This window comes from Erinaceus europaeus, chromosome 21 (genome assembly GCF_950295315.1).
Source record: "Erinaceus europaeus chromosome 21, mEriEur2.1, whole genome shotgun sequence".
Taxonomy (NCBI): Eukaryota; Metazoa; Chordata; class Mammalia; order Eulipotyphla; family Erinaceidae; genus Erinaceus; species Erinaceus europaeus.
The window spans coordinates 1,505,928-1,532,394 of NC_080182.1; the positions used below are offsets into that span (position 1 = coordinate 1,505,928).

Below are 26,467 nucleotides of genomic sequence, written 5' to 3' on the forward strand. Positions count from 1 at the left end.
GTCCAGCTAAAAGTCCTCCAGAGGGCGAAGCACAAAACAACGAGTTCAACATCCAAACATTAGCTAAGGAAATAATAACAGGAGTGAGTAAAGAATTTACAGTACAGCTGTTGGCACATGGGCACAATCTCTCTGCTCCCCATGGCAGATGTCTGGAGGACACTCTTACGCCTAGCTTAAGTCCTTTTCCCCCATCATGCCCCCGGACTCCACTCCCTTCTTGGCCCTCCTCCCCCCAGAGTCCTTTGTTTACTACAATATACTATGCCCAATCCAAATGTTACTGTGTGTTTTCCATTTCTATCCTTGTTTCTTTAATTTCACCTACAAGTAAGACCATCCAACATTCATCCTTCTCTCTCTAGATATCATTTCACTTGATTCCTCAAAGTTTCATCCTAGAGGGGGCAAAAGGGGTGACTTTGTCATTGTTGAGAGTTGAGTGGTATTCCATGGGGCATATATAACACAAACATCTCAGCCACTCATCTGTCACTGAGTCTCCAGGTTGCTTCCAAGTTTGGGCTATTACATATTGTACTGCAATGAACATAGATATACATAGATTTCTTTGGAAAAGTGTTTTTGTTTCCTTTGGACAAATCCCCAGGACAAAAATTGCTGGATCATAAGATACATCTATTTCTAGTGTTCTGAGAACTCTGCAGACTGTTTTCCACAAGGGCTGGACCAATTTACATTCCCACTAGCATTGTAGAAGGGCTCCTTTTCCCTCCAACACTGTGCTTTTGTCCTCTCTGATATATGACATTCTCACAGGTGTAAGGTGGAATCTCACTGTTGTCTGTATTTGTGTGACTGAGCGTTTTTTTGTTTTCGTGTCTTTTGACCCTTTGGATCTCTTCTTTTGTGAATATTCTGTCCCTGTCATTTTCTTATTTGTAATAGGGTTGTTCTTATGCTGATTTTAATGAGTCCTTTATATATCTTGGCCACTGGCTGTTGTCATAAAAACTTCAAAGGGGCTTTGCCTGTGGTGCGTAAAGGAGTGGCTGTGGGACTCTGGGAATGAATTTAAACAATGAAAGGCTTTATTAGGGTGAAGCGAATAAAAGGCAAATATCTAGGTGCTGCAAAATCAGTGGCTCCATTTAAGGTTAAGCAAGAGAGGTTCATTCATAAAATCACTGAGAATGTGAGGGAAGGAGTCTAGCTAGGAAAACAGGCAGAAGTTCAGAGTCTGCAAAGTAAGTCACCCAAGATCACCATGTGAAAAGGTCAGGATCAGTTCTGGAGTCACGCCAAGTGGAGAGTCCATGGTGAAGGTGATTGGATCAAGAGAGCAAGAGAGCAGGTCAATGCAAGTCCCTGTGCTTACATTCCTCCCCTTGTCAGTCTGCTCCACCTCAGGCTGATGTCATGCGTATCCTAATTGTCCTGAACTCCTGTTGGGGTCACCACAATTCCCCACTTCTGATTATAGACATGGACAAGATGTTCAGTCTGTATGAGCACAGGAGAAGTAAGCAAATCTTCAATGCTTCTAGGGTGTCTTCTGCAAGCTCTGCCTCTACCCCCCAGAGTGTGGGCCCAAAAACTGGGTATCAGATAAGGCCCTGTTAGCCTGAAGACCCGTGGGCTGGTATCTGTGTCTAACCCAGATACGGTCCATCACTCTAGGAAGCTCAGAACAGAGACTTACAGAGGCATCCCCAAATACAGATGGTTCTTGGGTGGCAATCATGGTATATCTAGAGTGTTGGTCGGTGTCAGTCCAGACTTCAGCTTGTTGCATTCTTGTGAGGAGTTCACATACGACAGGTTTAACTTCTCAGCCTGGGTCCAAACAAGACCTCTGAGTGATAAACTAGAACAAATATACCCTATGCCTTAAGTTAGTAATGTTATTGGCGTCAATCACAAAGACTAGACAAATCACTGGGCATCTGCTGGAGGAAAGCTCTGTGGAGGAAAGAAACACTTAGCAGCTGTCTGACTAGAATTATAAAGTACAAAATTTAAACTATATAAAGCTCTCTGTATTCTCCTGTTTATTAGAGAATTCGCCTGTTAAGAGTACATTATAGCTTTCTGCAATTACACATCTAGCGGGGAAGTAGGGCATGTGAAATACATGTTTAGAAGAAATAAACCATATTCCAGAAACATATACAGGGCCACTGTCGGTCTAATAAGGATTATTTCAGCAGCAAAGGCAAAGAAGTTGTTCACGAACAATGGGTCGCTTTCTGTGTCACAGGTGTCATATATAAAGCCTGTAACAGTGTCCACAGAGATAGAAGTGAATTTCAACTTAGCAAACCGAGGGATGTGTGAAACATCCATTTGTCACAATCAACATTAAAAAGTCTACCGAGAGGGGGTTGGGCAGTGGGGCAGTGGGTTAAGCACACGTGGCACAAAGCACAAGGACCGTTGTAAGGATCCCGGTTCGAGCCCCAGCTCCCCACCTACAGGGGACTCGCTTCACAGGCGGCAAAGCAGGTCTGCAGGTGTCTGTCTTTCTCTCCCCCTCTCTGTCTTCCCCTCCTCTCTCCATTTCTCTCTGTCCTATCCAACAACGAACAACATCAACAGTGGTAATAATAATAACCACAAGGAGGCTACAACAACAAGGGCAACAAAAGGGGGAGAAAATGGCCTCCAGGAGCGGTGAATTCATGGTGCAGGCACCGAGCCCAGCAATAACCCTGGAGGAAAAAAAAAGTCTACCGAGAAAAATACCCATAAAGGGGGTGAGGGGGAGGCGACTCGCACCAGTCTAGGCACAAGGGATCAATGGCTCATGCTGTATTAGAGGCGCCAAATATAGTATATAGCACGTTGTTAAATCAAAAGAGTGGTTTATCCAGACAATCACTGTCATCGTGAGGGGAAAAGCCTAGTTAAGAAAGGAGGCAAAACTCCAGAGTCTGCACCAAGCCACCCAAGACCACCATGTGAAGAGATAAGTCCATACCCAAACCAACAGGCCTGTGCTGCCATGAAGGTAATCCATCAGGAGTGGGCCTGCTGCAAATCCTTGCTGATACAGTCCCTGGCCCATGGCTCCTGCCTTAGGCTGATGTCATTCATATGCTAATTGTCCCAAACTCCTGTTGGGGGTCATAACAACGGGCCCTTTTATAATGTAGGGTATGTAAAGATCTTCCTGTAAATCATCTTTCTGTTTTAATTATAGTTCCCTTTGCTGTGCAGAAGCTTTGCAGTTCAATGTAATCCCACAGGTTTATTTGGGTTTTTCTTGTCCTAGCTGTAGCACTTGTCTGTGAAGACATTTTTGAATCATAGGTCATGAAGTGTTCTGCCAATGTGTTCTATGTATTTGATTTTTTTAGACTCGTCCACCTCCAGTATCAAATGACACTTTATTTTCCAAACAAAAAAGGTATCTACAAAATACTTCACTTTAAAGTGAAGACAAAAACTGAAAAATATAGTTTTTTTTTAAGATACCTCAAAAAATCTTTAACATTACATTTTAATCTCCTCTTAGAGAAGTGTGTGTGTGTGTGTGTGTGTGTGTGTGTGTGTGTCTCCCCAAAGGTCTGAATCTGAGAATGTTGAGGTAGTCAAATTATGAAAGACCTTGAAAGATCTGCTAGTGAAATAGTTCACTTTTAGAGAATGTTGCTCTGCCATGCACACAACTCAAGTTCAAGCCTGGGCCTCCACTACATCAAAGGAAACTTAAGTACTGTGATGTCTCTCTCTTTCTGTGTGTGTGTGTGTGTGTGTGTGTGTGTGTGTGTGTGTGTGTGTGTGAGTGTGTGTGAGTGTGTGTGTGTGAGTGTGTGTGTGTGAGTGTGTGTGTGTGTGAGTGTGTGTGAGTGTGTGTGTGAGTGTGTGTGTGAGTGTGTGTGTGTGTGTGAGTGTGTGTGTGTGTGTGAGTGTGAGTGTGTGTGTGAGTGTGTGTGTGTGAGTGTGTGTGAGTGTGTGTGTGTGTGTGTGAGTGTGTGTGTGTGTGAGTGTGTGTGTGTGAGTGTGTGTGAGTGTGTGTGTGTGAGTGTGTGTGTGTGTGTGTGAGTGTGTGTGTGTGTGTGAGTGTGAGTGTGTGAGTGTGTGTGTGAGTGTGTGAGTGTGTGTGTGTGAGTGTGTGTGTGTGTGAGTGTGTGTGTGTGTGAGTGTGTGTGTGTGAGTGTGTGTGTGTGAGTGTGTGTGTGAGTGTGTGAGTGTGTGTGTGAGTGTGTGAGTGTGTGAGTGTGTGTGTGTGTGTGTGTGCCTCTATTTAATAGAAGAAAGTTAAAGGGAATCTGTAGTAGTCTATATCCATTTTTATTTTAAGCAGGAAGTTAGCATGAAGAGTGCTAGATTGTGGCAGGTGGGAGAAAATGAGGGAGGCAAGGAGACCAGCTAGAAGAATGTCACAATGTCACAGGTGAGAAGGGATCATGAGAATGAAGAATAGTGAGAGAGAATGAGAAGAGAGAATTTATCAGGAATAATGGCCCATTTGAATAGCAACTGGATACATTGGGGCAGTTCACTGTGACAGAAAATAAATGAACCAGTAAAAATTGAATTAGGTCCTGTCTTGAACATATTTCCTTTTAGGTATGTAGGGCACTCTACAGGATCATAGAAAAGATTTACAGTTTATGTTTCTTTCAGGTAGAATTAGTCAGTGGGATCTTACTGCTGGAAAAGGGTTGGGCTGCTACGTAGGACCCCAAGATTCCCCAAAACAATTTTGAACAAAATGCCCCCTTTGCTGCACTGATCTAATTTGAGGTCTGGGACAACCCTGTTGCAAATGATTATTTTATAATATTGAAATGACATCTGAAGTACTTGATACGACTATAACCTCCACACTAGAAAACTTGAAGAACTCTCCCTTCACCAAATAATATTTAACCGTATATACAGGTTGTTGTTGATGAATCTGAGCCTTTCTACAAAATATTATTTGAGAACCTGTGATCTATCCTTGAATTTTCCAGAGGAAACTCTCTAGTTAAAAGTGAATAATTGCCTTCAAGACGTAGATTGAGAAGAATTCTGCCAATGTTTTTCTCTGAATATTTTATTGTTTCTGGTTTAAAATTCAACTCCTTGATCCATTTTGAATTTGATTTTGCGCATGGTAAAATGTAGTGGTCTAATTTCATTTTCTATACATGTCAACTCAGTCTTCCCAACATCATTTGTTGAAAATATTTTCCTTTTTCTAGTTAATATTTTGAACCCTTTTGTTAAAAGAATTAGATGTCCATAGGTGTGGGGGCTTGTTTCTGGGCTCTCAACTCTATTCCGTTGATCGGTGTATCTAGGTTTTGTTCCAGTACCAGGGAGTTTTGATTACCATAGTCCTATAATGTAGTTTGGGATCTGGAAATGTGGCGCTTCCATTCTTGTTCTTTTTTTCTCAGGACTGCATTGGTGTTTCTAAGTAAATAGACCTAAGTGGGGAGAGAGAGAGAGAGAGAGACCAGATACTTCTCAGTTTTAGCATATGGAAGTGTGGGGGATTGACCCGGAGCTTCTAGGCACTCAGACATGCAAGTCCATTGTTCTGATGTCTGAGGTCAAGCCAGGCAGGATTTGTCTTCAAATCTCATGATTCCATTCACTAGATGAACCCATAGGTGAGACTGTTGTTTCCTGTTGGTCTTGCTGGCCTCCCCTGGGTGGCACGGGGTGGGGGTGGGGGGAACACTTAGCATCACATGGCTGCTTGGGGATTGTGGTCAAAAAAGTAAGTACAGAAATCAAAGCAGTATTTCTTCCATGTTCAACAATCCTCACCAGCTAGACTTTCATTATAGACCTCATGTGTTTCGTCCACTCTACCTTGCATAGCTCATGCTAACTTCAGCTGCTATAAATGCATTCTGATAGAAAAAAAAGAGAGAGACAATTCTTTTCTCTTGCAGTGCATAGTATGGGACTGGGACTCCAACGGCAAACATGACTTCATTGGAGAATTCACCTCAACATTCAAGGAGATGAGAGGAGCCTTGGAAGGGAAGCAGGTACGTAGTGAAACTCTGTCTCTACTGGTGCATCTTTGAGATGAAGATGAGTAGACTTTATATGGGAGATCATCACAATTCTTTATACAGAATCTTAACTCATTCAGAGTTTTGTTTGCTGTGTTCTTTATTGAGGAAATTGAGGTTAATTGCAGTGATTAAGTATGACAACAGGATCAGCATGGATAATTTTAGCGTCTTTCATTTCCAACCGTTAGATGCATTTTTGAGCTACTTGTTTATACTATAACATTAGACAAGACTGGAATAAAGACAGTTTCATTTTGATGGGCTTGAGAGGGATGTGTGTTGCCTCGTCTAAAAATATTGAATCTACTTTGAGGCAGGCTGGAATTCTTGCTTATCAAGCAACACTCGCATGGAGAGAGAATCAGAAGGAAATCTGAAGGAGGAAAGGAAGACATTTTTCATGATGATGGAAAGATTAGGCCTTTAAAAAATGGAATTTGGAGATTTCCTAACTTCATATTTGTAGACTTTCCTTCCTTCCTTCCTTTTTTTGTCCTTCCTTTCTCCCGTTCTTCTTTTTTCTTTTCCCTTCCTTTTTTGTTCTTTTTTCATTCCTTCCTTCATTTTTCCTTTTTCTTTCCTTCTTCCATTTTCCTTATTTTTCTTCCTTCCTTTCTTCTTTTTATGCAAGAATCTAATATGCCCCCCCCCCAATATCTAATGTACCTCCCTTAAACTACAGGGTTTCTCTCTTCCAAGCCTCCAGGCGGTTGCTCAGCCCCTACTGGAAGGTCTCCAGTGATAAGAAACTACATTATCAGTTCACTGTTACTGAGTAACAACCCCAAAACTCCCTGGATAAAAACAATAGTCACTCTCTCATCATTCTCTCACTATGGGTTAGCAATTTAGGCTGAATTCACCTGGGATAGTTCTTCTCTGTACCATGTGGTGTCAGCTAAAGTCATGAATCTGTGTCATGTGTGTGAGTGTGTGTGTGAATTTTTTAGTAGTGATTTAAGAATGATTGACAAGATTGTGGAGTAAGAGGGGTACAATTCCATACAATTCCTACCACCAGAGTTCTGTATCCCATCCCCTCCATTGGAGGATTCCCTATTGTTTATTCCAAAGATACTTATGGGGTACAGAAGGTGGGACGTCTGGCTTCTGTTATTACTTCTCTGCCGGACAAGGGCATTGATAGGTCAGTCCATGCCCCCAGTCTGTTTCTGTCCTTCCTGAGTGGGGTAGGGCTCTGGAGAGGTGGGGTTCCAGATGCATTGGTGAGGTTGTCTGCCCAGGGAAGTCAGGTTGGCATCATGGTATTATCTACAACTTGGTTGCTGAAAAGCATTAATATATAAAGCAGAACAAATTGTTTAATAATCAGAAACCTAAAGGTAAGAAGATAGCAGATGAGATTTGGGGTCTTTATGATGGAAGAAGCTAGAGAGTCTAATTTAGGTATATTCCAAGGGGCTCATGACTTTACTAATTTTGGACTGAGCCCAACAGGTAATATGTAGATGAGCTAGAAGTATTGCCTGGGGAGATGGTGTCAGAGTTGGGAATAGGACTAGAAAGCTGGATCAGGGCAGAGAGTAACTCCCAAATATGGAAAAAGCACATAAATACTGTTAGCTATACACCCCAATGATCTGCCCTACGGCCCATGTCTATTCATATTTATCACAGGATCCTGTGTAATATCAGCATCTCTGTTGATCTAAACTCACATCCCATGGTCATAGCTAGGAACATTCTAGGCTACACTCATCTCAGGGCTAGTCTTCCTCGAGTAGGAGGGTATGTTGACCCAGCCTCCCTTCAGAGAGTGGGGGAGTTTCTACCACTGCTGCTCTACATTGAGGGCAACGTCCTGGAGAGGCCCATAAGAGGGTTTATGATGTGTTCCTGATGGATATCTACTTGTTGACAGTGGGGACAAAACTATTAAATGAAGAGAGTCTTTTTAATAAATGGTACTGGGAAAATTGGGTTGAAACATGCAGAATAATGAAACTGAACCACTTTCTCTCACCAGAAACAAAAGTCAACTCCAGATGGATAAAGGACCTGGAAGTCAGACCTTCCACCTTCTGCATCCTATAAAGCTCTTTGGTCCAGACTCCCAGAGGGATAAAGAATGGGGAATCTTGCAGTGGAGGGGATGGGATATGGAACTCTGGTGGTGGGAACTGTGTGGGGTTGTACCCCTTATCCCACAATCTTGTCAATCATTATTAAATCTCTAATTAAAAAATTATCATCTGCATGAAAATCCAAGGGCCCAGATGCCAAAGGTGGTGGGCAGGGACATTCAGTTACTTTTGTATGTTTGACTTGCAAAGTTGACTTTTTTGTATGTTTGACTTGCAAAGTTGACTTTTTTGTATGTTTGACTTGCAAAGTTAACCCTTGAAGTCTTGTTGACTGAAAAGGTTGTGTTTTCTCCCCCCCTGCCCCCAGTAATCTGTGAGTTCTAAGTTGGCTCCTCAGTGCCAGCCACTCCTGTAACTCCAATTTTATCTCTCAGAGAAGCTCTTTCGGAGATATGCTGTGCCACTCTTACGACATTTATTAATCAATTACTTTAGTTCACAGTGAAGTGCAATGTACACTTAAACCATTGTCCCCACATCTGGGTCGGCCAGTTTTCAATTGTCCTCACTTTTCCTGCTACTTAATCTTATTTCCTGGGACCAAGACTCAGCACTTAATTTACTCAGCTGTGTGTCTACAGATCTTCTCTCTCCTGCCTGGCTTGACCTCAGCATTAGAATAATGGACTTGCATGTCTGAGTGCCTAGAAGCTCCGGGTTCAATCCCTTGCACTGCCATATGCTAAAACTGAGCAGAAATCTAGTCTCTCTCTCTCTCTCTCTGCCTCTCCCTCTCCATCCCCCTCCCCCTCTCCCTTCTGGCTCTCTCACTTGCTATCCCTTGAAAAAATAAATATTTTAAATAGTCAGCATTTATAAATAAATATCAGACACTGTTCTCTATAAATGTATTGCATGAATTAATTAGTTCACTCGCAGTTGTCCTGTGAAATAAATGTTATTACTGTATAAGCTTCATTATATAAAGGATATCCAAATCATAGAGATATCAAGTAATTTGCCAAAAATGACTAGAAAGTAGAGGAGCTGAGAGTCACGTCACTCAGTCTGATTTGTCTCACTTTCAACCATTCTTCACCACTGCCCTCTAGGAGTGGAAGGTATCATCTGTAGACCATAACTAGTCAGCGGTCATGTCCGTATGCAGTAGCTCTTGATACTTGGCCTCTATGAATGACTCCACTTGTTGAGCAGTGTTCACACTGTAACCCTTCCTGTTGCAGGTTCAATGGGAGTGCATCAACCCCAAGTACAAAGCCAAGAAGAAGAATTACAAAAACTCGGGCACTGTGATTTTGAACCAGTGCAAGGTATGTAGATAGCGCCTCTTTTTTGTGAGTGTAAAGAGAGGGACAGTCAGGGAGGAAGAGTCTGAACTATGTGATCAGGAGAAAATTTCAAGCAAGTGTGATCTTTAACAGAATTTTAAGAAGAGCATGCCTTCTAGCAACTCTCTCCTCTTCAGATCACATGGCTTAGACTTTCTCATTTCTCATACACTGATATTTTGATATACATATATGCATGACATATCAAGATATGCATATCAAAAAATCAATGTATTTTGAACAAATAAATAAGTCAATGTGTTAATAGACATACAGTGACAAGTGTAAGCAAGGGTGTCCAGAACTTCTCTGGCCCAATGCCATTGTTCCCCCCATAGGGAAACCCTACCCCAAAGACAGGAGAGTCCTGATCATAAGTTAGCATTTTTTCTTGCCAGCATAGCACCAGATGGAGACCCCAAAGGGGACAAGCAACATCCCTAAAACACCTACTATGTGCTTGTCACAGTGTTTAGTGCTTACAGGACACCTCACCTATACTGGAAGACCTCAAAGGAAACAAAACAGGAAGAAATGAAATTCCTTTCCAAAGACCTTGAGACTTTTTTTGTTGTTGTTTTGTTTGTTTGTTTTTAATTTTTTTCCAGAAAACCCCTTGTGCAAATAATTCAACCTCTGAAATTACATCTGAGAATAATTCTGCAACTGAATATTACCACCTTCCTTAGAGTTGTTTTAATAATTAACTGAGATCACAGATGATAAGTGTCATGGAGTAAGTATTAAGTAAATATTAGTCATGGCTGCTCATGGCATAGTAGGGAGCTAACTAAGTGGAAACTACCCCTGACAGCTTTCTGAGTTGACTGAGGTCTTGAAGCATCTACCTAGATCACTTGAGGTATTGAGAATGTTTCCAGAAATGGAATTTAAACATGGGGAGCAAGACAAAAAGCCAAGTGTGAGACTACATTGATTTTAGAATGGTGGTAATGCCTGAAAACATATTGCTAATATAACTCCAGAAGCAGTGGTCAATTAAAATTATGCATAAATCAAAAGAGAGGGGGCTTGAGGTGGGAGTGGGGTTGAGTGGATGGGCTTAGGGTGTAGAAATTTTATTAGCCCATCAGATGAGTTGTTCTGTTTTTCTGTTACAGGAACCAAAACTACTGGCATGTCTTTGCTCAGAGCTCTCGAGCTCTCTCTCAACTAACTCTCCCATCTAGGTTAGAAGCCCAACACCAGTGCAGAGCCCGAATCTCTGAGCAAACAGTCTGTGCTGTTACTAAAACGTTTTCCTCACCTCCTCCTTGGCAGATTCACAAGATGCATTCTTTCTTGGACTACATTATGGGTGGCTGCCAAATCCAGTTTACAGTAAGTTGCTTTTGTGTTTGTTCTAGTTCAGAGAACACAGGTAGAGAATGGTTCTAAGTTTAAGGCATGAGGAAACAACATTCTTTTTTTTTAATTTCTTTATTGGGGAATTAATGTTTTACATTCAACAGTAAATACAATAGTTTGTACATGCATAACATTTTTCAGTTTCCCATATAACAATACAGCCCCCACTATGTCATTCATCATCCTTCATGGACCTGTATTCTGCCCACCCACCCACCCCAGAGTCTTTTACTTTGGTGTAATACGCCAATTCCAACACAAGTAGAACTTGAAATAGAAACAACATTCTATTAAAATCCTGGGCCAGTTTTGTCTGAATTTTGTTGTGGTATATTGTATGGTATCCTGTTGATAAAATGAGTTCATGTTTCTGGGGTTTCCCCCCCCAATGAATATGTTTTTTCACATCATATCAGGAAACTCCTGCTGTTCAGCTTTGGGTGATTTGAGGGACGATCCCAATGCTTACCATTATTTAATTAAGTCCTTGAGGCATGCAGCAGTGGACAGATTGTCAGATGCCATTCCCTGGTGAGAAGGCTGATTAGGGAGTCAACCATCTTATAAGTCCTACTGAGCCCAAGAAGATGTCTTATGTTCACGGGACCTAACACAAGCACCAGTATCCTGCCCAGTGGTGAGACCTAAGAATAAGCCGTTCAAATAGTTGATTGGCAGCAGAAAAGGTACATTCCATAAGATTGGAGAATCAGGTTGCAGCCAAAGTAGAGAAACTGAGTTAGTGCCTAGACTGAATGGATGGGTGAAGGATCAGTTCCTACATATAATCTATGAGTTCCCAGTATTTACACCCCTAATGTATATTGGAGTGTGCAGATAGGGTCTTTTGAGAGTGCCAGGTAAGCTGGCAGTGTGAGTCCATTTGCCCTGAAGCACCTGACTTAGGGTGGCTGAATTTTCAAAATCTTCCTAGGTTTAGGCAGATGTGCCCCCCAGAAGGAGAGTATCCAGATGGCAAGAGACAGACCTACTAAAACCTATGGGGAAGCAACCTGGATGTAAATAGGAGTATTGCAATCTGTGCAGTGTTTGCTTTTGGATTCCAGAAGTGCAGCCAGGGAGCTCAGACCTGTCCCGCTCTCTGTGCTGGCTCAATCATCTGAGGAAAGCAAGGGCAGTGTACTTGCTGCTTGTATGGGTTTGTGCCTGAGAATAGACGGGACAGATGTAACTCTGGGACAGAGATGGTGGTTCTCAGAGGTCTGAAGTGGGCTGCGATAAAGGTTACTTTAATAGACTCGTTTCTCTCTAGCTGGAGCCTTTGTCCCCTGCTCATTTTCTCCCTTGGCTGCCCACCCTCTGCCTCCCTCCTCTTCCTTCTCCTCTTTTTCCTCCTCCCCCCTTCTCCTCCTCCTCCTCTCCCCTTTCTTCTTTTCCTCTCCTCTTTCCTTCTCTCTTTCTTCCCCAGTGACCCAGCAGTTCCTCTCCTAGAGATATACCCAAAGGAAGTAAATGCATTCATTCAAAGAGGGCCTGTACACCTATGTTCATTGAAGCAAAATTCCTAATGTCCCTTGCTCTTACCTCACTCCGATGGGCCTGCCTACATCCTGCCTGAACTTGGAGCCTTGTTCCTTTACCCCCTGGATAGTTACAAGAGTGATACAAGAGTGAATTGTAGGATCTTGATATTTAAAATCCAAGGCTCTCCAAAGACCACACACACACTGGTATATACTGAAGGCGGCGCATGTGTGGACCCAAACGCTCACTCTGTCTGTCTTGTGGACTCCAGGCCACTTTGAGTGGCTGCAAACTGAAGTAAAGATACTGCCGTGGTCATAAAGCAGAGCTGTTAGAAATTGTCTCCCAAGATCACAGGCAGAGGAGTGACTTCATGAAACTATTTATAGATTTTCAAGGGAAGGCTCTATTGATTTGAGTCTGCTGCAGATTCTGTAGATTCCACGTTCTTGAACTGCTCTTTATTCAACCTTCACAGTCTTGCCTTGCCCTTGGTGTTGTATTGCGAAGAATGAGCCCTCATGAAAACTGGCAGTTTAACCCTACATCCAGACTCATCAAGGTTCTTGTGGCCTGCCTGACACAGAAAGAGTTCTCTCTCAGCTTAGTCCCCCTTCCTTTCTCAATTTGCTGCCCTGCCGTCTCTAGAAGGCACAACTTCAGTGGCTCTCAACCTCAGTCTCACAGCCCCTCCAGTGGTAACCAGTGACCTGTGGGAGGTCCGCTGGGGAAGAGAACACTGAAGTAAGGAATGAGAAGAGTAGAACGCCTGGTTAAGCACACATATTCTCATGCACGAGGACTTGGTTCAAACCTCTGCTCCCCACCTCCATGAGGGAAGCTTCACAAATGGTGAAGCAGGTCTGCAAGTGTCTATCTTTCTGCCTCCCTCTCAGTCTCCCCTCCTCTCTTAATTTCTCCCTGTTCTATAAAAAATAATTTAAAATAGTAGGAGAGCATACAAGTCAGTGCTAAGAAGCAGAAGCAGACAGCACTGGTGGTGCCTGCCATAAAATCTTTCCTTCCATAGGACTTCAGACTGTAGACTCAGAAGGATGTAACATTGCCGGTCACTTCCATGTCATTTCCCTCCAAAATTAAATCAGCTTTCTCATTATAAACTTCTTACTACTCACCCAGTGCCATCAAATGTAAATTATAAGCTTCAGTGCAAATACTCAAGAAAAAAGTGAACATGTCTTATTTAATTCCATCTTTAAGTGTTTATCTGCACAGTAGTTTTATTGAAAACATCTAGCAGCTTGAAAGAAAAGTGGCAGAGAGGTGAGAAGGAGAAGAAAACTTTCTAGCATAAAAATGGACAAAATGAAGAGAGAATGCGGAGGGGGGGGAGATGGTGGTTTATTGTAGTAATTCCTCCTCTGAGTTCTCCAGCAGGAAAACTTCCCTTTACCCCTTAAAACAAACAGTGGCTTCTGAGCAACCTAGTGACTTTTGCCGGTATGACCTTTCTGTCTACCTGGAGACAGACCTGCAGGAACCAGTGCTGAAATAAAGTTCTGGCTGTTCACTCCACTCTTTGCCCTTCCCATTCACCCCTTCCAGCCTCAGGAGGCCAGACACTTTGGGTGCACTCGCCGGACTCGCCTGTAAGAGGAGCTGAGTTGGGTTTTTACCAGTGGGAGGCACCCACCAAAAAGCCAAAGAACGGAAGGAGAAAGAATTGAGGGAACATCCTATCCCAGTGATCAGTGGCTGCCAAGCTATGGTTGGGCAGTAACCACATCCCTTCCTAGTCAGTTTCCTTCCATTTTTTAGTTGTTCTTTTATGAAACTCACTTCTGTCATCCTTTTGAAGCAGACCATCTGTCTTCTTCACCTAGTATCATCAAATGAAGTGATAAACTGTAATACAAACACCCAATAAAAATGAACTTATCTTTTTAAATTTTTATTCGTGATTTAATAATGATTAGCAAGACTGTAAGATAATAGGGGTATAATTCCACACAGTTCCCACCACCAGAGTTCTGTGTCCTATTCCTTCCATTAGACATTTCCCTATTCTTTATCCCTCTGGGAGTATGAACCAAATTTCTTTTTAGAGTAGAGAAGGTGGAAGTTCTGGCTTCTGTATTTGCTTCTCCACTGCATGTGGGCATTGGCAGGTCGATCTGCACCCCCAGCCTGATTCTATATTTCCCTAATGGGGTAGAACTCTAGAGAGGTGAGACTTCAGGACACATTGGTGAGGTCATCTGCCCAGGGAAGTCAGGTTGGAATCATAGTAGCATCTGCAACTTTGTAGCTGAAAGATCTAAAGCGGGACGAATTTAATAAACAGAAGCCCAAATGTAGAAATAGAGCAGATGAAATTAGGGGTCTTCGAGTAGAAAGAAACTAGGAAATCTCTTTTAGGTATGATCCATGACTTTAGTGATTTTTGCCTGAGCTTGATAACTAACATGTAGATGGGCTAAAATATTGTCTGGGGAGGTGGTGTCAGAGTTGAGAGTAGGGCTAGAATGCTGGATTAGGGCAGAGGGTAGCTCCCAAACTTAAAGAAATTATGTAAATATAGTTAGCTGTTTACCCCATTGATTTGGCCTGGGGCATATATATATTCATATTCAGTACAAAAGCCTGTGTAACCTCTGAGTCCCTGTCAGTCAGAGCTCACACTCCGTCGTCACAACCCCCAGCTATGACATTTCACTCATTTCAGGAGCAGTTTTCCTTGAGTGGAAGCATATGCCTTACATCCAGGGGCTCAGAGGAAGCTGCTGCACCTCCCCCATGCTAGGTGTTTCTGGTTTAATGCCAAAGGAGAGTCTCTTCCATTCATCTGCTAGGCTGATGCAGATCAGGTGCTCAAAACACTTTTGTTGAATTATAACGGGTTGAACCCTAAACCTTCAAAGGGGAATAAGGTTTAGGGCAAAGAAGAAACTGATGAATATGTCAGGTGGGAGGTTATTTTTTGATTAAAAAGCACCCTCTGGAACTTTAGTGTGTATGTGCCTCCATGTATTTTAGTGATAGGTATTAGGCATTTTACTTGGGATAATATGACTAACAAGATATATTTAAGTGAGTGTTGGAGAAATGGCTTGAATTAGGGACTGGAAGAGTTAAGTTCATCTGGGTGTGTAAAGGACTGAATGTTCAGAAGCAATCTGAGGAGGGCACTCAAGCAATTAAGCACATACTTTAGGAAAGAAAATAGAACATCTTTTTTTTCTAAAGTTCTACCTAAGAAGCTATCAAGCTTCAGGCAAAAATTACTAAAGTTATGACCCCCCTGGATCATACCTAGAAGAGACTTCCTAGTTTCCTCCCACTCGAAGACGCCTAATTTCAGCTGCTCTATATCTACATTTGTGTTTCTGTTTATTAAACAATTTTTCCTTATATTCATCTTTCTCTTTTTGACTCATCTCACATAAAAATGATTCCTTCAAGTTCTATCCAAGATGAGGCAAAGGAGATAATGTCATCTTTTTTTATATATTTATTTATTTCCCTTTTGTTGCCCTTATTGTAGTTGTTATTATTGTTGTTATTGATGTCATTGTTGTTGGATAGGACAGAGAGAAATGGAGAGAGGAGGGGAAGACAGAGAGGGGAAGAGAAAGATAGACACCTGCAGACCTGCTTCACCGCCTGTGAAGCGACTCCCCTGCAGGTGGGGAGCTGGGGGCTCGAACCGGGACCCTTACTCCAGTCCTTGCGCTTCACGCAATATGCGCTTAACCTGCTGCACTACCACCCGAGTCCCGACAATGTCATCTTTTAACAACTGCAAAGTATTCGATTATCTATATACACCACACACTTTCTGAGCACTGAACATCTGAGTTTCTTCCAAGTTTGGAGGGATTGGATATGGAGTTCGGGGTGGGAATTCTGTGGAAATGTAGCCCTCTTATGATACAGTGTAGTCACTATTTCCATTTTATAAACTAAAAAAAAAAAAGATGGAAATATTTTGTGAAAATGGCTGATGACAGTGAAGGGACTCTGAAAGAGGAAGCAAAAAGGAAACTTAAGCCCGCTGCAGAAACCCTGGTGACCAATTCTAAGAGTCTAAACTAGCATCAAATCGGTAGAGTGGGACATTGAAAATTGCTGCTAAGCCTTCTTCAACAATACACTGAAGAAACAAGCAAAGAATGATGACGAGTCCAGGAGAACTTCAGTGTCTTGTGCTGACTGGCAAAGCCTGGTGGTTCTGTCCAGAGGCAGAGGAAAATCCAGAAATGCTGCCAGACAAGATGATGAGTTGCTGTTGGCCATGTTCAAAGTCCTTCCAGGTATCCCAGTAGAGAAGGCATTTATACATGTGAAGCAAGATTTACAGAGTGTTGGGAGCTATACATGGATCTAGATGAGAAGATCCAAGAAAAGAATACAGAAAGAAGAGTGACTTGGTGACGAAAAGTTTTGAGAGTTCCATCTGGCAGCAGGGGAATGAGGAGTATGTACACAAAGAGATGCCAGAAGAAACGGTTAGGAGGAGGGAATGCCTGCAGTGGCCAGGAAGAAAAGCTTAAGGCATCAGGGACAAATCCCGGATGCTAAAGTGAAGTCATAAAGTGAAGGATAAAAGACACTGACTGCCTTACGTGATGTGTAGACATGTATCATCTCCAGAAAAGCAAGCTTAGCAAAATGAGCTAAGGAAAATCCAGGAGGTAGTGTGTAAGCAAAGGGCGAGGAAATTAACACAGGACCACAGCTGTTCTCTCAAGGTTGACAAAGAAGGGAAGGCAAGAGGGGGAAAGGCAAAGGGCAGTTTGAGGATAAGAGATGTTTTGCAGCTGAAGAAACAAATCAGCTGGTAGAGCACTGATTATAGTGCTCGAAATGCAGTCCCCAATGCTGTGTGTACAGGAGTGATGCTCTAACCTCTTTCTCTGCCATCACTTTCCTCTGCTTCATTGGAAACTCGTGTGTGTGTGTGTGTGTGTGTGTGTGTGTGTGTGTGTATTAAAATACATATCTTATTTGAGTGTGTGTGTGTGTGTGTGTGTGTGTGTGTGTGTGTGTGTGTGTGAGAGAGAGAGAGAGAGAGAAGGAGGTTCTAGGCTAGAATCTGGCAATAAGCAAAGGGAAAGGTCCAGTGGAGTGAAAGAGGTAAGTAATGTTTTAAAGAAAAGGCTAGTCATTGATTCTTATTCTTTATTTATTTATTTATTTTTATATTTATTTATTCATTTTCCCTTTTGTTGTCCTTGTTGTTGTTGTTATTGATGTCGTCATTGTTGTATAGGACAGAAAGAAATGTAGAGAGGAGGGGAAGACAGAGAGGAGGAGAGAAAGATAGTCACAGGCAGACCTGCTTCACCACTTGTGAAGCTACTCTCCTACTGGTGGGGAACCGCTGGCTCGAACCGGGATCCTTATACCGTTCCCTTGTGCTTTGCGTCAAGTGCGTTTAACCCGCTGCACTACCACCCGACTCCCACTCTTTTTTTTATTATGTGGACTACCTGAGATTTTTTTTTAATTTTTTATTAATAAAATGGGAATACTGACAAGACTATAGGACAAGAGGGGTACATTTACACACAGTGCCCACCCCTAGAACTCCACATCCAATCCCCTCCCTTGAAAGCTTCCCTATTCTTTATCCCTCTGGGAGTGTGGACCCCGGATCATTGTGGGGTGCAGAAGGTGGAAGGTCTGGCTTCTGTAATTGCTTCCCTGCTGAACATGGGCGTTGACTGGTTGATCCACACTCCCAGCCTGCCTCTCTCTTTCCCTAGTGGGACAGGGCTCTTCGGAGGCGGGGCTCTAGGACACATGGTGGGGTCATCTACCCAGGGAAGTCATGTTGGCATCATGGTAGCATCTAGAACCTAGTGGCTGAAAAAGAGTTAAGATATAATGCAGAGAAAATCGTTGACTAGTCATGAACCTAAAGGCAAGAATATTGCAGATGAAAATTTGGGGTCTCCGTTTTGGAAAAAAAGCTAGTAGGTCTATTTTAGGTGTATTCCAAGGGGCCCATGACTTTCCTAGATTTTGCTTGCATCTGACATCTAATATGCAGGTGGACTCAGGTGATTGTCTGGGAAGATGGTGTCAGAGTTGGAAAAAGGACTAGAAAGCTGGATCAGGGAAGAGACTAGTTCCCAAATATGGGGAAAGTGTATAAATATTGTTAACTGCAACCCCCATTGATCTGACCTGGGGCCCATATTCCACACAGGAGCCTGTGTGACCTCTGCATCCCTGTAGGTCTGAACTAGCATTTGGTGGTCACAGCTAGGAACATTCCAGGCTACACTAATTTCACGACCCATATTAGTCGGGTAGTAGGTGGAGTATGTTATCCAGCCTCCCCTTCCTTCGGAGAATGGAACAGTCGTTACCATTGTTGATCCACATTGAGGGCAAGGTCCTATGGGGGCCCACAAAGGGGTCCATTGTGTTGTTCCTGATGGAGATGACCAGTGACAGTGGAGAGGAGGATCTGTTAGAGGTCTATACTTGAGAATTTGATACCAAATCAATATCCTTTTACTGGAAAATGTGCACACCCGGGTCTGCACACGGACTTTGGGGAGGTCAAGGACATCCCTGCAGAGAATGCTTGTCCCCATGTGAGTCCTGAGTCCTGAGTCTAGGACAGGTGTCAGACCTCAGTCTCAGAGGACGTGGCTGGAGGTGAAACACAGACTATAGGCAAAGAGTGAGTTCGATACATTCAGCACGTGGCACAGCAGCTAAAAATAAAACTAGATACTGGAACCTCACACACAAAATACAAAATTACTGACAGCCTAGAAGAGACAGACACCATAAGGCATTTGGAAAGAAAATGATGAAGAGAATCAAATGTGCCCTTTGAAAGTTACAGCCTTTCCAGATGCACAAAACTGTTCCCTGTAAAGTGGATTTTCACATAGATGAATATGTTATGAGAAACCTAGACATCTGACCATAAGATAATGACAGTGTAAATTACAACACTTCATTTAAGTAAGCTATGAGAAAGCCATTTAAAATGCTAATTTTAATTTTAGTAACATGGAGATATTTTATGACATAGTATTAAATTCTTACGAAGAAAACAACAAAGCTATCTTATGATTACAATTATATAAAACATTTAACATATATATGTACACACACATATACATATGTAGAGAGAGAGAGAAAATAACTACAAAGGGACATAACATTGACTACTGTAAGGTGTAAAATTAAATGAAATATAAGGAAGTGAGTGTGCTAAGAAAGGAAGGTAATGAAATGATATCAAAGTTGGAAAAAATAATACAAATCAAAAAGTAGAATATGATTTACTAGGCCAGTAGAAGACTGAGTGATTTTTTAATTAATTTTCAAGTAGTTATTTTTATTATTTGTAATTAGGGAAATACTGCCAGTGCAATTGTGTCCCATTATTTCTGATTTTTTTAAATATTTATTTTATTTATTCCCTTTTGTTGCCCTTGTTGTTTTATTGCTGTAGTTATTATTGTTGTTGTCGTTGTTGGATAGGACAGAGAGAAATGGAGAGAGGAGGGGAAGGCAGAGAGGAGGAGAGAAAGACAGACACCTGCAGACCTGCTTCACCGCTTGTGAAGCGACTCCCCTGCAGGTGGGGAGCCGGGGTTCGAACCGGGATCCTTATGCCGGTCCTTGTGCTTTGCGCCACCTGCGCTTAACCCGCTGCACTACAGCCCGACTCCCCCATTATTTCTGATTTTATAGTCTACATTTTAAGAATGCGATGTGATGTACTAGAATAGACAGTATGGCTTCTCGCAGATTAACCATCAAGTCTGAAATAATCAGATCACGTGATAAAGGTTCTCTTAGGAAGTATTTTTTTTCCTATATAATACATTTAGGTTAGCCCATATGCACACTGTGTCCCAGTGTAAGTTTCAGACCTTTATTTTCCCTCCCATATTACACTGATGGGCTCTGGGGGAGGCATCTGCAAAACAAGGAATGTCCAGGGTTAAAGAAGGGAATGCCTTGCAATTTCAGAAAGTGGACCAGGTGGGCCTCCAGCGTCTTTTTCCACCGACTAGCTTCCTGTTTCTCTGTTTTCTGTAGAGTCTGGGGAATCTAGAAAAGCACAAAGTTTGACCTACACTTTGAGTAACAGCCCAGCCTTAGCCTGTATCTCTACCTACAAGGCTCATTGTATACATAGGTTCAAATTATATGCAAAGCTTTAAAAAAACACCTCTTATCTAGCACGTGGTAACAAACGGTGACAATAGAAGGATTAGGCAGCTAACAAAGTAAACAGAAGTGGTTCCCCCAAATGGTCCACTTACCACAGGCAGGGAAGGGATCTGAGGAGTGGGCTCATTTCCTGTAAGAAAACTAAATAATAATAACTATTATTTTTTATTTAAAAAAACAAGCCCAACTAAAGATGTTCACCATTTGCTTCCAGCTTTTTCCAAGAAGCAGCTCTAAGTGCTGGCTAGTTGGCAGCACAGAGGGAGTTTTTTTTCTCTCTCTCTCTGTCTTTACAAGGTTTGGAGAGCTCTTAATGAGGAGAGGTCTCCTGGGCAGAAGGGAAGAGCCACAGGCAGGCGAGTGGCTTACACTCCCAGGCTGCCCGCTGAGAAGATTGGAGCATGCACCAGAACCCCAGGCGTTTTGTAAATGCTTCCCATCAAAAATGAAAATGGGGCATCTCTGCAAGCTTCCCAGCTTTCAGGACACCAGGACAGTAACCACCTCCACACACGGGCATTTTTCTGTCATTCCCTTGCTTTTATTTCTCAACTTAATCCCATCTCTCGCTGCCCCCCTGTTGCTTTTTAAAATAAATTTAACCTTTCACTCTGTTCTCTCTCCACTAATGCTAGCTATAAAGAGCACAGAGAATTCTTGGTAGAAGACGACAAGTTTCTGAAGATAGATATTTTATCTCGAGCTTCCTCAGAAAGACTTTCATTTACCAGGAAAAAATAAAACCAGAAACTTTTAGCTGCTCTATCCTTAAAACTGTACACTGCCGTCTAGACAAATAATAAGATGGTTTTGGGAGGCCAGGCAGTGGCACACCTGGTTAAGCACACACATTACAGTGGGCAACGACCCAGATTCAAGCCCCCACTCCCCACCTGCAGGGGAAAGCTCCACGAGTGGCGGTGAGGCAGGACCGCAGGTGTCTCTCACTGTCTCTCTCCCTCTCTAGCTTCTCTTCCCAATTTGCTTCTATCTCTATCCAATAATAAATAAATGATTTTTAAAAGATGATTCTGTAATAAACCGTAGATACTACTGGTAGGGATCATTGGGTATTTCTTCTTCATTAGATAATTTCTAATTCCATACCTTTCCCCTAAATGATACCCCAATCAGAATCTCTTGAGCTAAAATAGTATCTGTGCTTGACACAAACATGGGAACCATCCCTAGAGGAAGCGGGGGACCCAAAGATCCGCTTAAAAAAAAAAAGTAAAACTTGGGGCCAGGACACATTTCACCTACTAGCAAAGCACACAGCTTACTGTATGTGATGCACAAAGTTCTGTTCCTGGAGCCACATGGGAGTACAGTGGTCAGCACCAGGGTGATTCTGCAAGTGGCAGACCAGTGCAGTAACATCTCTCTTTCTGTTTCCTCTGGGTTCTCTCTCTCTCTCAAGAAGGAGGAATGGAGGGAGGGAGGGAGGGAGGGAGGGAGGGAGGGAGGGAGGGAGGGAGGGAGGGAGGGAAGAACTGAAGTTGCACAACATTTCCTTAATACAGTGATGGAGGGGGGAGTAGAGACAGCATAATGGTCATACAAAGAGACTCTCATGCCTGAGGCTCCAAAGGCCCACGTTCAATCCTCCGCACCACCATTAGGAACAATGCTTTGGTAAAAATAAAGATAAAATAATATAAAGTTACACCAAACTTGGAAAAAAAATAATACAAAAAGTAGAATATCCTTTCCTAGGCCAGCTGTATACTGAATGATCATTTTATTATTTTTTTCAGGTTTTTGTTTTTATTATTTGTAACTAAAAAAGGAAAAAAAAAGAAAAAGAAAACTATCAGTGCAACTGCTTCCTATTATCTCTGATTGGCATTGCAACTCTGCATTTAGGAGTCACCAAATTTTCTCTCTCCATTCAAACTTTATTGATGTGCCATTGGTTGACAATAGTATAAAATACTTGATTTTTCTTAACTTGTACTAAGAATGACCTGAGGGCATGTGGGAGTCAGTAGTAGCACAAAGGAACACCATGGAGGGCACCAAGAGAGCTCAGAGCTTCAGGGATGACAGAACAGTGTTATAGTATTTCTCCGATTCCTTTCTCACTCTGCCCTCCCCCACCCCTTTATTTTTTTCTATTTTTTTATTAATGATTTAATGGTGGCTTACAAGATCCCCCTCTGTTACTAAATGAAAATTAAAAGAAGAATAAATTGGATACAGGGGACATCACAGTGACACCCTGTATACAAGAGGATTGAATTCATCACCTAACTAATTTTTTTCTTTCTTCCTTGGTTCTTTTCTTTCTTCCTTTTCTTTTCTCTTCTCTACTTTTCACTAGAGCAGTGTTCAGCTTTGGTTTATGGTAGAGCCTTGGACTCAACCAGAAACCCTGAAGCCTCAAGCAGGAAAGTCTTTTTTCGATAACTGTTGTACTTCCTCCCATCTCTATACTCAACCAAATCAATACCTGTTTGTTTTGTTTAATTGGTTGGTTGGTTGGTTGGTTTTAGTTAATTCATTTCTTCTCTGACTATCCTTATTGGCATGTTTACAATATGTGAGGGAAAGAGGAAGAGGAAAAGTCAAATACAAGGTTCAGATTGCTTACTGGTCAAAGGCCAATTAATAGAGAGACAGGAGAAGGAGGATGAGGTGATGGAGGGACAGTGGAGCTGTGTAAACTCGGGTGCAAACACAGGTCTACCCCTATGAGCTGTGTCACCTTCATCACCTTTGAACACGAGTCATCATTAATAAAAAGAAATAGCAAAATAAAACCTTTACTTTCTCGTTTTCAATGAAGTGAAATAACAGTATCCCACAAAACCATACTCACAGAGAAAAACTTTAATAAAAACTACTCCTCTCTGTTTCCCTTTGTTATCCAAAGTAAGGGCGCCTAAGGGTTAGAGGAGTTCTGTTCAATTTTCTCCACATGACCTTTCTTTATGAAACACTGTTAAAATGCAAGTACCAGCATTTTATTAGTCAGTACTCCTTTGTTGAGAACATCAGGATATTCTTAAAATAGAACCTAGATTCTGCTTAAAGCTATTTCAACATAGTCTTATAGAGGAGGTATAGAAAAGGGAAATCAGTGATTACAAAAATAACTTTATATAGGAAAAAAAAAGAGGACTGGTAAGTAAATTATAAATATTCTGTTGCTTTTTCTCTCCTAGTCACTTTGAATCTCTTGCAAGGTTGTAATATGAGGCATGAGTGGCATTTTCCCCATCAATTTCAATCTTATTTACTCGTCCTAGAGCTGCACAAATAACCCCAGTCCTTTTACTCTATCCTTCCAGAAGTAACTTCTTGCTTTCATAAATCCAGTGGACATTTCTGTTACTTGTTGTGCTGTAATGTTGCCAGTGTTATTAAATAACATTTTCCATTCACAAGATCATGAGAGGAAAATTGGAGACTGGAAAGATAGTTCAACAGATAGGACCCCTCCTTTGCCTTGTGTGCAATCCCTATTCAAGCCCAACACCCCATGGGAGGTGCTGTGTAGTGTCTTTCCCTCTAAACATATATTAATGAGGACAAAAAAGTGGTCTAGAGTAGTGAAATGAATGATACGTGAGACCCCCCAGCTCTGGAAAATAGGGAGTGGGGACCACATGGTGGTGCACATGTTAAAATGCAGAAGGACCTGGGTTCAAATCCCTGTCCCCACTTGCAGGCGAAAGCTTTGTAAGTGATGAAGTAGTGCTGCGGGTGTCTCTGTCTCTCTCCCTCTTTATCACTCCTTTCCCTCTCAATTTCTGGCTGTCTCTATCCAATAAATAAAGATAATTTAAAATGGGGGTGGATGAGAGACCACGTAGGACCGCAACAAGCCAGGACTAGAATCCACCAAATCACCAGAGCATTACAGGACCATAACTCTGCTCAGACCTCCAGCTCAGCCCACTTGAGAAAGTTCTCTAAAGAACAGGAATATCAAAGATCACATGAGAGTATAACAAGATGAGACTGGGACGATTTGGGAAACCACCAAGTCACCAGTGAGTGAAAACGTGTGGCTCATGGACAGAGAGGAGCCTAAGAAGAGGTTCCTAGGGCTAAAGCCCATATCTACTCTTGAGTGGCTAGTAACAGTCTGGCAGTTTGCCAGTTGAATATCCACCTCCAGTCTGTTTTACCAACAAAAAGACTGCTGAAGGGAGGAGAGAACTCCCCTAAAGCTCACCAAATGCAACTGTGAGTCTCCATTGCTACTGCCCTCAGAAGCTAGAGCAGCAGGGGGGAGGCCCTGTGCTGACGTCGGGGGACAGAGAACTGACCAGGAAACTCAGGAGAAGATTTACACCCTCATGGTCTAGCACTAGGGCTAGACCACATTGTTCTCCTGATGAGAACATGGTGAACCTACAGACTATAAACGGGACTGTAACAGACTATAAACAGGACTTCTTTAGAAACTCACAGGGACCAGCAGTGCTGCCTGGTTTGGCTCTGGCTGCTGGTAGAGAAGCTGAATTGAGCCTAGAACTTTGGATCCTTGGGGTGTGAGAGTCTCTTTGCATAACAACTGTGCTATCTCTCCCCTACCCTGCTTTATCTCTTGGTCAGGAGTGAGTGATTAAGCTAAAAAATCTACTGATAGGTAAAAAGCCACCACGCTCTCACAACCTACAGGGAAGAAAAAGAACAAAAGAAGCTTTAACAGCCACTGTGATTCAACTCGGGAATTGAGATAACATTGAAACAACAGTTAATTTCCACAAGTGTGAACTCTTTACATATCTTACTTAGACACAAGTCAATCCAGGCAAGAGTGATCAGTGGACTGAAAAATACTGAGAGAAGGATCTCATAACACACTATATATTATGCGTAAACCAAGAAGAAACACTGGATAAATGAACGAGGACAAAAGTCCAGATAAAAGCCCCTCAAAAGTAGAAGCATAGAAAAATGAAATCAACATACAATCACTAATTGAAGAATTAGTCACAGGAGTGAGGGAAGAGTTTGAAAGAATTGTCACCAGAAATGTAAAAACAACAAATGAGTCTCTGAAAGAAAGCACTATCTTAAAGTAGTTAGAGAGCTGAAAGCTGAAATAGCTGAGCTAAGAGCACAACTAGCTGAACACGCTAGTACAGAATCAGAACAGGGTAACCAAATATCTGAGCTACAGAACACAACAAAGGAGAGAGAGAATAGAATCGATGAGGCAGAAAACAGAATTAGCAAGACTGAGGACGAATTAGAGAAAACTAAGAAGAGATCTCAAAAAGAGATTAAGAGATACTGAAACAACAACAGAGACCTATGGGACGACTTCAAAAGAAGTAATATACGCATGATAGGCCTACCAGAGGAAGAAAGAGAGGGAGGGGAAGAAAGCAATCTTCAAGAAATAATAGCTGAGAACTTCTCTAGTCAAGACAACATAAAAGACATAAAGGTTCAAGAAGCCCAGAGGGTCCCAAACAGAATTAACGCAGACTTAAAGACACCAAGATATATCATATTTAGAAGGAAAAGGAATAAGGATAAAGCAAGGATCCTGAAGGCTGCAAGAGAAAAACAAAGAGAAAACTTACAGATGGAAACAAATAAGATTAGCAGCAGACTTCTCCACACAAACACTACAGTCCAGAAGAGAATGGCAAGACATCTGTCGAGTGCTCAATGAGAAAGGCTTTCAATCAAGACTACTGTATCCTGCTAGATTGTCATTAGACTAGGTGGAGACATAAAAGTCTTCTCAGACAAACAACAGTTGAAGGCATCAACTGTCAACAATCCTGAACTGAAAGAAGTTCTGGAAGGTCTCCTATAAACAATCAGATCACCATAAACATGCCATATATCAGAACACTCTAAAATCTACAATAATGGCATTAAACTATCTTCAATCTATACTATCAGTAAATATCAATGGCCTGAATTAAAAGGCACAGAGTAGGAAGATGGATCATAGCTAGTATTTTCACTGTTGTTTCCATCTGTTGTTTCCAGAAGTGAATGGCAAGGTATCTATTGAGCCCTCAATGAAAAAGGGTTTCAACCAAGGACAATATATCCTGCTAGACTTTTATTCAGACTAGATGGAGGG

General features: G+C 42.1%; 1 protein-coding gene across 3 annotated transcripts in view; it reads left to right on the plus strand.

Annotated features, from left to right (window-relative positions):
* Positions 1-26,467, plus strand: part of CPNE4 (copine 4) — a 732,756-nt gene that overhangs the window by 677,259 nt on the left and 29,030 nt on the right. For all 3 annotated transcript variants that reach the window (XM_060180243.1, XM_060180244.1, XM_060180242.1), the window contains 3 exons: positions 5,859-5,957; positions 9,277-9,363; positions 10,663-10,722. In XM_060180243.1, coding sequence (XP_060036226.1) covers positions 5,859-5,957; positions 9,277-9,363; positions 10,663-10,722 — 246 coding nt within the window. The remainder of the gene's footprint in view (positions 1-5,858; positions 5,958-9,276; positions 9,364-10,662; positions 10,723-26,467) is intronic.